Source organism: Rhyacophila brunnea, unplaced genomic scaffold (assembly GCF_057557595.1).
Source record: "Rhyacophila brunnea isolate RB1 unplaced genomic scaffold, BYU_Rbru_1.0 scaffold_2, whole genome shotgun sequence".
Classification (NCBI taxonomy): Eukaryota; Metazoa; Arthropoda; class Insecta; order Trichoptera; family Rhyacophilidae; genus Rhyacophila; species Rhyacophila brunnea.
In genome coordinates, this window is record NW_028232859.1 from 21,919,276 (window position 1) to 21,933,128 (window position 13,853).

The window sequence follows — 13,853 nt, forward strand, 5'->3', positions numbered from 1 at the left end:
TTTTCACCAATGCCACCCGTAACTGTGTGATCTTCAAGACAGTCGATCGCAAAATGGATATTGTCATGTTTCATGAAACTGTCTATCGCACGGCTTATCTACCTATTTAATGGCATTCTTGTAAAAGCCTTTTTATTTCTTACAAACAAAAGTAAATGGCAGTTAAATGACTATATCTAATGAATATATATATATATATATATATATATAAACTATGAATATCTTTATTATGTATATATATCTATATATGGTTGTATTACCTACTTATTTTCTAGTTTATATAATATTAATTTGTTTTTTTTTTGTGTATAATACTATTAGATAATGTTTATAAATTGAAAAATGGTATGTAGTTAGTTTGTTTGGTTTGTAAGAACCCCTCTTCGGGTTAAGGCCTATTCCAAAGTGTTAATCTCTGGCCTCTCTGGTTTCTTTCTCCATACCCGTTTGATTTCGTATTCGTCTTGTCTGGGTTGGCCTATTTTTGCATGTAGATCGTCCATTATTATAAAAGTTTTATGTGCTTGGCTAATAGCTTTGTTTACATTATTTGTATAAAAAGTATCAATTTCTTCTTCTTTCGCTATTTCTGTGGATGTGTATACTTGTATGAGAGATAATTCGTTTCCTTGTATTTTTAAATTCAATAGTGCTAACATAGAAAATTTCATAGGTATAACAGATAGAGTAACTTTTGTAATACCTATTTGTTAATAATTAATTTTTGAAACATTGTTAATCTGTTTTCTCTGTGATCATTTTTGCACATACTTAAGTACATTATCTTTGACATTACAGTTGTGTTAATTATTTTTACTTTTAATCCACGAAACAATAACGCTATGATATTTTAAGCAATAAATGTATTCCATTAACTTGACAGTATTTCGCAAACTTAATAAATAAGACATACATATATACATACAACAAAAAACAATTCATCGTATCATAAAATAATACGTCTGTTTCGACCATTTTCAGTTTTCCAACGTTTTTATTTTATACATAATTTGAAAACCATAGAAATATAATATTATGTACACTAGAAAAAATATTTTTGAATAAAAATACGACACCCAGCGTGAATGGAACTCGCGCCCCGTAGGATTCACGTCAACGTGCTCTAACCACTAAACTACGCGTGTCCTATCTGGGTGCAACGAAATTAACTAGTGTTTTTACAATTTTCACTAAAGCGCTCTATAAATTTCGTTATTATTTGGCAATCAGCTTTTTTAAATGTGTTGAAAAAAGTGTTAATAATTACCTTAATTACTAACCGGCGTAAAGATATCTCCAAATTTTTTTATAACACACTCGCACTTGGTTATAATTTAATAAACTATTTTTGTATTCAACGAAGAATTCGCAAGATTAACAAATCTAATATTCTTTATTGAACATAATATAATTAAAAAAAACAGCTCAGCTATATAACCAGTTTATATTTCATATTACAGATGCAGAGGTCCAGAATCAGATTGCGTGGTCAGAGCATCTCGACCCTTTATTTGCCAACAATTACGAAAGCGATCCTGCACTCTCCTGGCAATACTATGGAAGCTCATCAGGATTCCTCAGAAGATTTCCAGGTAAGATTTTTGTTCGCAAGTCTTTCACTTTCTTGTAAATGATTATGAAAGTATTATTTTGATACTTTTTAAAGAATAGCAATAATAAAGTGATTCAAAGTACACAATTAGTCTCTGTAATAAAGTCTTTTATTTTTTTTTTCTTTGTAAAAAAAAAACGGTGAATTAACTTGAAACAGTGGATAGGTAGGTATAAGAAGTGCGCGCAGGCGCTGTTGATGAAAAATTATTCGCGCGAAACGAGTCGAGGTCCAAAATGTCGCTCAATACCACCATATGACTGTCACTTTTTTATACTCTGCAGATACCCCTGAACGAACAGGAAAACTATACCAGATAAAGACAATTAAAAAATACTACCGCAATTAAAAAGTTTACTTATTTTTAATTTAATGTTCAACGTGGTCTTCAAGTTTGTAAGTATATTACAGTCAAGGACGCCGCATTGCTATGGGCAGTGTGTGCAACGAATACAGGCGCCCGGACCTTTGGCTGTACCCTGTACCGTCCACGCTCTTGATCCAGTGGTCTTTATGAGTAATTTATTCGTAATCGTTAATTTAATATACGTTCTTAAGTCAGTGATCAGATGGCAAAACCTGATATGTGCACTTTTGTTAAGCAGGAGAGCTGTTTTAAATTTAGAGATTGTTTGAATCTTTCTGGCGAATGTCTTTTGAAAATAATATAATGTAACGATGTATTCGAAATGAGTTTAAGATATAGAATAAATATTTCAAAGCTGTAATTCTCCATGTTTGGTAGAAATAAAGGTTTTCCAGATTTTCCAAGTTATCATGTTTTGCCATCTTATGTTCCAATATGTTGTAATTATATGGTAAGATAAACTAACATGATATGTGAGGTAATTGGATAATAAAACTTCAAAAAATAGCTTAAAAATATATATGTTTAATGCTTGACACTAATTAAAAATGTTACATAAATACATATTGATACATACATTGGCATTAAATATTTTCAGAGGGTAGTATGCGTACAAAATTCTTACAATATTATTTTATATTCAAGACAATAATTATATACTGTGCCTTTGTGTATATATTATATTATATAGAAGTGTACTTGTTTTTTTGAGGTATATGAACAAAAATAACACTCCATGAGATATTTATAATATAATATATAGCGCCAGTCTGAATATAAAAAAAAACAAAATGAAAGATTGAAGTGAGCGACATTAATTGTTGGTAATTTATGACTATTTTGTAAGTTGTGTAGGTATCGGCAGAACTCTAAATTAGATGAACTGCTAAAGACGATATTATTCTGAGATTAAGGAATTGAAGCTATTATTAATTTTTAAGACAACACATCTAGCCTGTATTAAATAATAGCTTGAATTATTGGTGATTTTCTGATTAGCTTCCAGATCTCTGTTTATTATAAGTCTACGTAGACATACCGAAGTAAAATGTCTTAACATGTAAAACTGGCTATAAAATCGCATTTGTCACAGTATGATTTTTTTTTGTTAGTATACTATTTACGACTGATTACAATATTGAAATATAAAAAGTTTATTAATAAAAAATACGACATAAAGCTGTATCATGTTTACTATGCGACAAGTGAATAAAATTTATTTCCATGCCTCACATCTCTCGATTGGGAGAAAAATAATCACTCCGTTACTTGATTTTATATACACTCAATATGAGAAAATGAAAGAAGTATAATGACACAATCGTGGAAATTTTCTAGCCATCTCCTGGCCACCAGAGGACGGCCGCTCTCACCACGCCAGAGACTTCTACGACTTCCGATCATCAGCGTGGTTCGTGGAGGCGGCGACCTCTCCGAAAGATTTGGTCATACTCTTGGATACTTCTTCCGCTGCGACCGGACGCAGGAGGGAACTGGCCATTGCGACTGCTTCAGCGATATTGGACACTCTTGGTCCTGATGATTTCGTCAACATTTATTCATTTAGTGATGTAACCGAGGAGCTGGTGCCCTGTTTCAAGAACATGCTCGTACAGGTAGGCAAAAAAATCTTTATTTCAAAATATTTAATTGTATCTGACAAAAGCCACCGTAGAATGAGAAATTTCTATTGTTTTCGAACAATAAAAACTTTGTTATTATACCAGTAAGTAAATAAATTAAATGATATTTTTGTTGCCTAGGTTAAGCGTTGTCTTTTAACAACTAACATATTATAGCAAATACAATGGATGCTTCATAATTGTTACCAGTGGGAGGGATGGAAGTTGAATTTAAATATTTTTACGAATTATGGTTGTTAGCTTTTCATATAACATGTTATAGGGGTTTGTTCTAATATTGAATCAAACACACATTTAAAATCACAAACATAAAATTGAATCTGCGATTCACATCTTTAGATACGGCCCGTTCTATCAGCTAGGGCAGTGCTTCTCAAACTTTTTTATACCACGGCCCCCGAAATCAGAAAAAAAATCCAAGGCTCCCCAAAAATTGTAGTCCTTAGTGACCAACAGTACCCTATTTATCATTAATTAATACTATAGGTACCTACATTTATATTAAAAATAATAGAACTTATTTTTATTTACTTGCTTGTAAAGCAAAAAAAACTAAAACTAACTTCAAATTTATTACAGCTACTGCCTACAAAAACAATTTAATGAGAGGGGTGTGATTGCACATTTTTACATAATAGATCAATGTCCGGTACAATCTTTGAAATGTTAATTCACAGGGTTTGCTCCAAAGTCTCCGTTGAAAACACGACCTGTGTTTATTTGTTATTACCAGTAATGATAAAAATGCTGTTTCGCATAGGTATGTTTTTTTTTCAAATACTTACTGAAAAATTTCCCATGGCAGGGGACCCTAGGGGGCCTCGCCCTCCAGTTTGAGAAGTACTGAGCTAGACCACCGTTAGTGTAAATAATTAATAAATTATTTTTGTTAATGGAAAAATCTTTCAATGATTTAATTATAATAATATTTCGTATACAATATTCGCCTATTTTCAATACTTGTATAATATATAAGTGTCACATCAATTTTCGATGTTTTTCGTCACAGCAAATTCCAAGTATGTAACGTATAAATATTCAGGTCGTGAAAGAAAGCAAATGACACTCATTCGCATATTATCAGTTTGACAGGTAAGTACCAGTGCAGCGTAAATCAGATACTATTTTCGTAGTAATTGGTAGGGAAATATCCTTTTGTTGGCGGCTAAAACTTTTCGAGAACCTCTGCCCTGATTTAAGATTTAAATGATTTTCTATAATAATAATATAGAAACATTCAATTTGTGACAGGTGCACACATATATCTATTATTATATACATATATTATATACATATATATATATATACTCTATTATTATATCTTTCTCCGTGATTATTACCATATGTTACGTTCTACTTACCGATTACATTTACTTACTAATAAAATCGTCAAAAATAATACTACGATAATTAAAGTGAGTTTTCAACACAACAAAAATAATTTCAGTACATCCAGGGAAGTGCAAAAATGAACATAAAAGTAGTTCAAAACCAGTGCAAAGTTACCCGCAAATAATTCCAGACGCAGTCTAAGTTTGCCGCGAACGACTCTCGAGTGTCTGAAACTTTTCCGTTCTTCAGTTTTCCGAATATTGCACCGAATATGGAAATAGTTGGCGCGAAAAGTCGCTTCGGTTCGACGTCAAAGTATTTCCCAAGTGGCGTTAAAATTGGTTCCGGTAGAGACCGCTCGCTGTTTTTTACTTCCCGATATGATATTGGAATAAAATGAAATAGTATTGTGATGTATATCAAACATGTCAGTGAAAAATAATCATATTATTTTATTTACCTTATCACTGAAAACTTAATTACATATATCATGTGAATAAGTCATAGATTAATGTCATACAAACGTATACCTTTACCCTTACCCTTTTTGAGACAGATTTTACTGACAAACCCCACCTTTGACCAAACTGACCAAGGCATAGGGATATACCATAACATATAAACACATTTTGATTGACATTTCGGTTGAAATACTTTAGATAGTTTTAATAATGATGACAATCGAAATAGTTAATGACTTCAAAATAAAATTTATTGATAAACCTATCCACTGTATTATAATATTGATAAACTTTTATGTACCCATTATAAATCGTCCGGTGTTCGAATTGAGAACTTAGATCATCACATTATAAAAAGTATTGATTGATATATGTAAAATATTCGCATGTGGCGCCGTCACTCAGCGGACAACTTATACAGGTTAATCACCGCAACTGGAGTTTTTAAAAAGCACTTGAAGCGGCTCTAAAACCAATAATTAAGGATATCGGCCTCACGAGGAGGTTTCTTAACAGATTTTTAATGGTTGTTGAGCATTCGGACAATCCATTAGTTATCCTATAATTATCCGTACCCTAGATTCAAATGCACATAAAAAACAATATTATGTCAATTTGCTAGACATGGGATTCGAAGCCGCAATCCATGTTGTCAGAAGCGGGCATTCTGCCACACGTTCTTCGTGTCCGTCAGTCAAATTGAAAATATATATTAGGTACATTTTCTTTACAAATTTTCGGCGTGGAATCCGATGTATTTCAATGACGCGTTTACACACATTCTGCATGCGTATACCATGGCGTAAAGAATATTAGGCGCATTGCAATGTTTTAGCGAGAATGCCTTGGTTATCTTGCACCTGTGGTTCCTATTCTGATTTAATCTATTATGTCCAAGTATTGAGAAGAAGAGGCCTTCATCTTTCATTCACCATTCATCATTATCTTGCTCGCCTTAAGGAGACCGTAAACATTTGGAAGTTGGGAATTTTTTTCTCGAAGATATCAAGTCGCAATGGTCAACCGGTCCAACTGAGGGTTGGGCCGACTTGAGAAGCTGAGGAGAAGTCTTTCAATCTACGAGTATATATGTGGCCACTCATAGAGGAAAATGAATACCGTGACGCACAAAGGTGCAAAATAAACAGTTTTATTCTCAAACGTGATGCAAGCCACTGACCTATCCGCCATCGCCGTCGCGTCGTCCCGAAGTTTTTTCATAAACATGTTATGTGTAAATCCGCGTGCAGACCGACCCGACCCGTCTTATGAAAAAACTTTTTCCGATCGCGCCAACATCCGACACTAAATAATTCGGGTATAATATTTTATTATTCTGAACACACTGACACAATATTGGCAAATTTCGTTCAGTTAGGTATATGAAAATATCGTTTAATTGTTATTATCGTATAGGTATCACTCTACCTCGTATGAAATAGTCAACTCATTGATCGCCATCCATACAATAATTATTGGTCATGTCATAATTGGTATAATAATGGACAATCAAAATAGCTACTCGGTTGCGCTTTTCATATTGGAGTGTAATTCGATTGGTGGAATGATTGTGATGGTGGGTGTCGATGATGGGGTAGGCGGGGGAGGGAGGGCAGTTACACGTAGGATGTCAGGCACTGACCTTTTGTAATATTCTGCGGTCTGACACTCGCACGGTACACCTTTGATGTATGATATGATAAATGAGGAGACACCCAGACTCGGATAGAATTATGGTTTCCATGACGGTTGCACTTGACACGCTCGTGGTATGAACTTAACTTTTTGAATCAGTCCGTATGGTTGGAATCACTCGTTAAACGACGGTATAGCTGTGACGAGCCTACACGCGCTCTGTTGTCTTAATGAAACTGAATGTACGGTCGCACTGCAATCACGGTCGACTGATGACCCGTACCTAACTGCTGGTCGTCTGGTCTTGCGACAATACTGAGGATTTGAGGTAGGAGGGAAGAAAGTGACCATAATTGGCCCAACCACAACTACTTAATATATTAATACGAATTTACAATACGAAATATGAAATCAGAATGAAAGATGTGAAATTAAACGGTTCTATACTCTATAGTAGACAGTGACGTCCCTAGATAAAACACCGCCCCTAGGCAGCGCCAAAATGCCGCCTCACTTTTTATACATTATTTTTATCATCCTTTCATGAGTCCAATATCTAAGAAATGTGTTATATGGATACATTACTAGCAAAATATCAGACTAATTATTCGCAAATCTGCACGTGTCGTTTCTGGTCACCAAGGACGTCGAAGGGCAATGGAAGTAAACTAGATATCGTAAACCCGACAAAACCAGTGAGCTAATTTTTTAATGGAAAGATATTTTTGTTATTACTAAGTTTATGTAGCAATTTCTATATATTCCAAATGATTCTCCTCGATTTGCCGCCCTTCAAGTAACTGCCGTCCCCAAGCGACGTTCAATTCGTCTACCCACACGGGACGTCACTGATAGTAGACATGTTCAAGTAGGCCGTCTGAACACACTTTTATAGCGTATTAATAAAATAACACGAATAACTAAAAACAATATGTACTGAGATTTTCGTTACGACATAGAGATAGCCGTCAAACTATTATCTGCTGTGAAAAGAAGAAAAAACTACTAAAGTGATTAAATACGAATCAACACCGCAATTTCCTAACTATCGACTCGTGTGGCACCAGACGACATGACGTAATTGTGACGTCAGCCAATACACGCTCGAGGCATGCCGCCCAGCGCACAGTGCTCACCGTAGATATTATTACGATGAAACACCTATATGTGTATGGTGACAATGAATAGCGCCGCTGTCTGAGTAGCGTTATTTTCTCGAATGCTATTATCACTCCGGTAGTACGTCACAATGATGTCATATGACGTCATGTCGACCGGGCAGCTGGCACTCGCAAGTTCTAACATAGGGCCCCAGGTGATACGACGAGGTCACACGGGTCTCTTCATAGATAATTTTACAACTATCTTCACGTAATCTCCTCAAAAATATCTTAAATACAAATGGTTAATGTTTCTTCTTTATAACTTCAATGAAATCATATTATATTACAACTGAATCTACCCGCTTCTTAAATTTTCACGACTGTCCATATGGGTATATGGTGTGATCGACCAAAATCTATTCCAAAATGCCTGATTTATATACGCCGGTGTGGTTTATATGTAGTCGCCGACACCTCATCAGGCTATAGACTAAACTAAAATATGGGAATTAAATGTTGATATCCACGAATGTCTCATTACTAGATCATTATGTACTTGACTGATTTTATCAGGCCGTGCAGCAAGACGAATAAACGGACGTACACTTACACTTTTAATTTTTAATAATTCGATTTTACAGTCAATCGAATGAGTTACCCCATCGATTTTTTTCTTTTAACAATTCCTGAATAGGTATACAATCATAGACTAGATAAAGAATTTATAAACATAATCCTTTATTTTTATTTTTTGTCTACGCGGTCAATTTATTACTGTCTGGACAGTATTATGCTCTACGAGTGTCTACGTCTCGTAGACAGCTCGCACCGGTGTAGCTTTTAAGGTTTACGCCAATGGTTTGGATACTTTCCAAGTATTAATAACTATACTTACCTTGTCATCAGTGTTATATTTTTGTAAGGTTTCTAATACAACTATATTTAAATAATATTCACATTTTTGTTGACTACACTAATAAATTATGAAGTGATTACGTAGGAACATGATTACTAAACTTAGCAAAACATGTCATTTTGATTTTCATTCATTATAATAGAGAGTAGTATTGTGTGATTGTATGATATTATTGTGAATTATTGTAAATATATCTATGATTTTTTCCAGGCGACTCCGGAAAACGTGAGAGAGCTGAAATATGCGCTAGATAGTAATGTTCCAGAGCCTGCAAATGAAGCTAACTTCACGGCAGCTCTTACGCTTTCATTTGAGATTCTGCACAAGGTAATTATATATTATTTTATTTTGCGTTGTATGGTGAAAAGAAATATTTACCTGAGTTTACTTGTTGATCTTATGATTCACTGCCCGTCAAAGGTGCACAGATCCATTTCAGTACCGCATCTCGAGTACCTAATAAAATTTCTTATAATGACTAATGATTCATATATTTTTCGAAAACGCAATAATGAACAATAAGTAGTCATTCTATCTGAATTGATTATTTGTTAGGTTAGGACGGTTAGGTCAACCGTCTAAATAAATCCTCAATATACCTAGTTATGTTAAATGAATTGTCAGTCGTCACCCATTCATTACCCCAACACACACATAGACCCCTTCAAACCACGTAACTCTCGGTCTTAATCGGGCAAATCACGAGGCCCTACGTTTGGTTATGAAGCATCACCAGTTGCTTATGCTTGGGAATGACTCAGGCGCAGATACCCAAGATTGATTTCGTCATTTGAGACTTAAAGTTAAGAGCACCTACCTATGTAAGAGAGAAGCACGGAGAATAGAGAAAATTTAATAAAAAAATTAGTAATAGAGTAATCAAAAGCTAATTTAAAACTGATGGAAAATCTAAATGGATCTTCGTGTTTGCAGTGTGACGTCGCAATTTTTTAAACCAATAAAATTGGTCTTTGTGGTGAGCTTATAGATGGTCTACTAGGCCCAACGGCTGTGATCGTCACCATAGTGGTAACTTTCTGTAAGTGCGATTTATTAAATGCGAGTTATAAGGATTGAAGATTCAAATAGTATATATATGTGATGCTGATATATACGATGGATTTGATTTCCGACTAGCAATGACTGGCTGATTGATCATATATGGCGATGCCCATTGAAAATCAATCATAACTTTGACATTAAAAGATAGAAATTGAAAAAAGTCATCACTTTCAAACTAGTTAAAAATGGGGGTGATGAATTGGAAGCGAAAATATGGTTACAGTTAACACATTAGTCCCAAGTGTCATAGTTACTATAACGAGAGTAACTAGTTGTCTACGGACTGTTTTTTTTATATCAAGATTGATAAGAAGCAGCAGATTTTGTGATTTAAAAATGATCATAAAGGAAACAGCTATAATATTTATTTTTTTAAATTCTAGTACAATCGAACCGGTCAAGGTTGCCAGTGTAATCAGGCCGCCATGTTGATTGCCGGCGGCGCGACAGGAGCACCCCGCGATGTCTTCAGGACGCATAACTGGCCTCATATGCCGGTTCGGGTTTTCACCTACCTCGCAGGGAGTGACGCGGCCGGAGCCTCGCACATGCGGTGGATCGCTTGCGCTAATAAAGGTACAATAATAAAAAAGACAAGTTGGTAAAATAAAATGTATAATAGGTAAACGAGATAATTCTCGTGTATGTCCAGTATCTGTATCCAGTGCCGTTTACATCACTTGATTCAAACGTAATGTACGCAGTAATCTTAATCTAGCATCTAGCCCAGTGTTTCCCACGGTGGGGCGTACGCCCCACCGGTGGGGCATGACGCCTCAGAGGTGGGGCACTACGTTTCAGAGATGAGACACGTCGGCATTTCACATATAAAGGGGAATACTCATCGGTCATACAAAAAAATGCCTGAGATGTACAAAATTGAAATAAACGCAAATTGTACTTAAAATAGAATGAAACCCATTACAATTTCAATAATTATCTAAAAACACAAACTTACACAATATTACATTTTCAATTTGTGTTTTGAAATAACTTCAGTTATAATATATGTATTAGAATAGGTTTTATTTAATTTCATTAGGGGTTCATATGTTTACAAACATATTACAATATGATTTGAAAATTTACCTGCTGTTTTATTAAAAAAAGATGCCGGTGGGGCATTTGACTTTTGAAAAGACTACGGTGGGGCATGGCATGAAGAAGGCTGGGAACAGTGACGTCCCGTGGGGGTAGGCAGATTGAGCATCGCTTGGGGGCGGCAGTCACTCGAAGGGCGGCAAATCGTGAAGAATCATTTGGTATAATATATAGAAATGGGCACCTAAACTTAGCAATAACGAAAATATCTTTCCACTAAAAAAATCAGCTCAGTGGTTGGCGACAAAATGTATTAATTGACATAAAAGTTTTAACAGTTGTCAGGTGTATCTTTTCAGTACCTCAGACTCGCTTTTTATATCTAAATAAAATTTTATATGTTTTAGTGGTATTATTTTGTTAGTAATGTATACATACAACACATTTTTTAGATATTGGATGAAAAGTTGGTCATGAAAGTATGGCAAAAATTACTGCATAAAAAATGGGGCGGAATTTTGGCGCTGCCTAGGGGCGGCGTTTTGTCTAGGGACGTCACTGGCTGGGAAACACTGATCTAGCCCAAAGGTTCCGAACAGCGCGTGTTTAGGGGTGTAGATGAACCCATGGACCAATTTCAAGCACCTACCGCAAATAATTATTGTTTAAGAGATATAAATATTTACTAATTTTGTAATAAATGCCAAATAACATTTTTTTTTTAAATAGCAAGCTAATTTATGTACTTACTTATTTATTTGTGTACAAATATTCGAATTAGTGAAAGATTATGTAGATTTTTCGAATTTGTTTTAATACATACCATATAAAAGGGGATTTTTATTTTTCAATATTAATTTATACCTAAATCCCCAGTTCTATACATTGAAAGAAGTCGCCTACGGAACAATTTGATTTATTTTTACTAATTAACTCAAACAAAATTACTTGTTAAAAATGTAGGTATATAACAGTGTTTCTTTATAAACTCATTATTTATTTGAACCCACGCTGGGCGAGTGGCCACCGCATCAGCTTATAATGCTGTGGGTCCCTGGTTCGAGTCGAGGGTCTGGCAAATTCACATGTTGTATGGGGTTTGGAACCAATAGGTACATCTATTTCTCGTAAAAAGAACAAAAGTTTGTTAATACATCCTTCACTCTACCCCACCCCACTGGCCCCACCATAATATGATCTCCTCAGGATCGAACATGGCTAAAAAAAATATGGAAACTTCATTAAGAACAAATGTGGTTGTTATTCCCTCCTGATCATAAAACAGTGGGGAGGCCCTGATCTAACTAAAGCGGTGCAGGAAGTGGCCCTGTAGGTATTGAGGGTAACACCACGACCTTTCAATTGCTATATTATGCTCTGACTCTTGGAGGTGTAGGGTGTGATGTAGTCACTAATAGTAAAGGCAGCTGTGTCAGGTTCCGTTTATTTCATCACTGTATTTATTGCTTCTTGAAGAAATTTAATAGCTTATAAATATGCATAATATACGATAATATTGTTTTAAATTTTAAGGATTCTATGCCCGGATCAACAGCAATGAAGAAATTCCTGATAAAGTATTCAACTACATATCGGTGATGGCGCGACCGATGGTCATGTACCAGGCTGATCATCCAATACAGTGGAGTCCAGTATACGTGGGAGGAAGAGTAAGAAAATTCATTAATAAGTAACATAATTAATTAATAATAATAATTTAAAAAAAAATCCCTAATATCAAGAGTGCCAGAAAAGTTTGTCTAACGAAAAGCAGTAGGCATCCAAGTTCACTGTAGCTAGATAATAAATTATTGTTTACCAGAAAAACTATAGAGCTGAGAGGACCTACTAATTACTAATTACTAAAGACTACATCTAGTGATGGAGTTAGGAGTCGTGTAATGAAATACAATTTACTGAAAAAAATACCCTTATAATACTATTATATAATAATAAAAATATATTTTAAAACAAGCGCTTCTAGAACTGTGTGGTTTGCTGTTTATTTTTAATGATTGTTTTTTCATCTTTAATGGATTTATTTAATTTATTTAAATAACATCGATTTTTCTTGGAAATAAACATACTTTTAATGTGAAAACATTTTTATTTATTATCTAGAGGAGCTTCTACTCTATTGTATTGATGATTTTTTTTGTGATAGTTTTATAAATAATATAAATATTACAATTGCCTGCGGCTACAATAACAAAAAATCTGAGAAATGTGTATATAATATAATCTAAATAGTATTATTGTATTTATTTTGTGTCTCAAAGTCTTGTCACAAGATGTCATTAATACCTATTACTCTTAGCTTATTTACTAAAAAAATATTTTAAAATGATATTGTCATAATATAGGTCATATTAATTTTTTGATAATTTATTTCTGAGGGGAAACCTTACGCATATTATAAATCATAATTTAAGCATGCATGATGTGAAATACTAATTAAAGATGTGCAACTTTTAGGGTAGCGGTTTGGTAGATGATGGACAAGGCCAACTGATGACCTCCGTGACCACACCGATCTTCGATAGGAGAAACCACACGGTGAATATCATTCTATTTTATCCATTACAATATCATCATTTTTTCCACCTCTTTTTTTGTCAACGTTTTTGCCACCTCTAAAAACTTTCTCCATCCTGAACGATATAGAGCCACCGCTTTCCAGC

At 34.5% G+C, this 13,853-nt stretch overlaps 1 protein-coding gene across 4 annotated transcripts in view; it reads left to right on the forward strand.

Moving 5' to 3' along the window:
• stol (voltage-dependent calcium channel subunit stolid) overlaps positions 1–13,853 on the forward strand; it is a 161,037-nt gene that overhangs the window by 127,744 nt on the left and 19,440 nt on the right. For all 4 annotated transcript variants that reach the window (XM_085947296.1, XM_085947295.1, XM_085947297.1 and 1 more), the window contains exons 6-11: positions 1,461–1,592; positions 3,318–3,595; positions 9,280–9,396; positions 10,515–10,707; positions 12,706–12,842; positions 13,648–13,728. In XM_085947296.1, the coding sequence (XP_085803422.1) occupies positions 1,461–1,592; positions 3,318–3,595; positions 9,280–9,396; positions 10,515–10,707; positions 12,706–12,842; positions 13,648–13,728 (938 nt within the window). The remainder of the gene's footprint in view (positions 1–1,460; positions 1,593–3,317; positions 3,596–9,279; positions 9,397–10,514; positions 10,708–12,705; positions 12,843–13,647; positions 13,729–13,853) is intronic.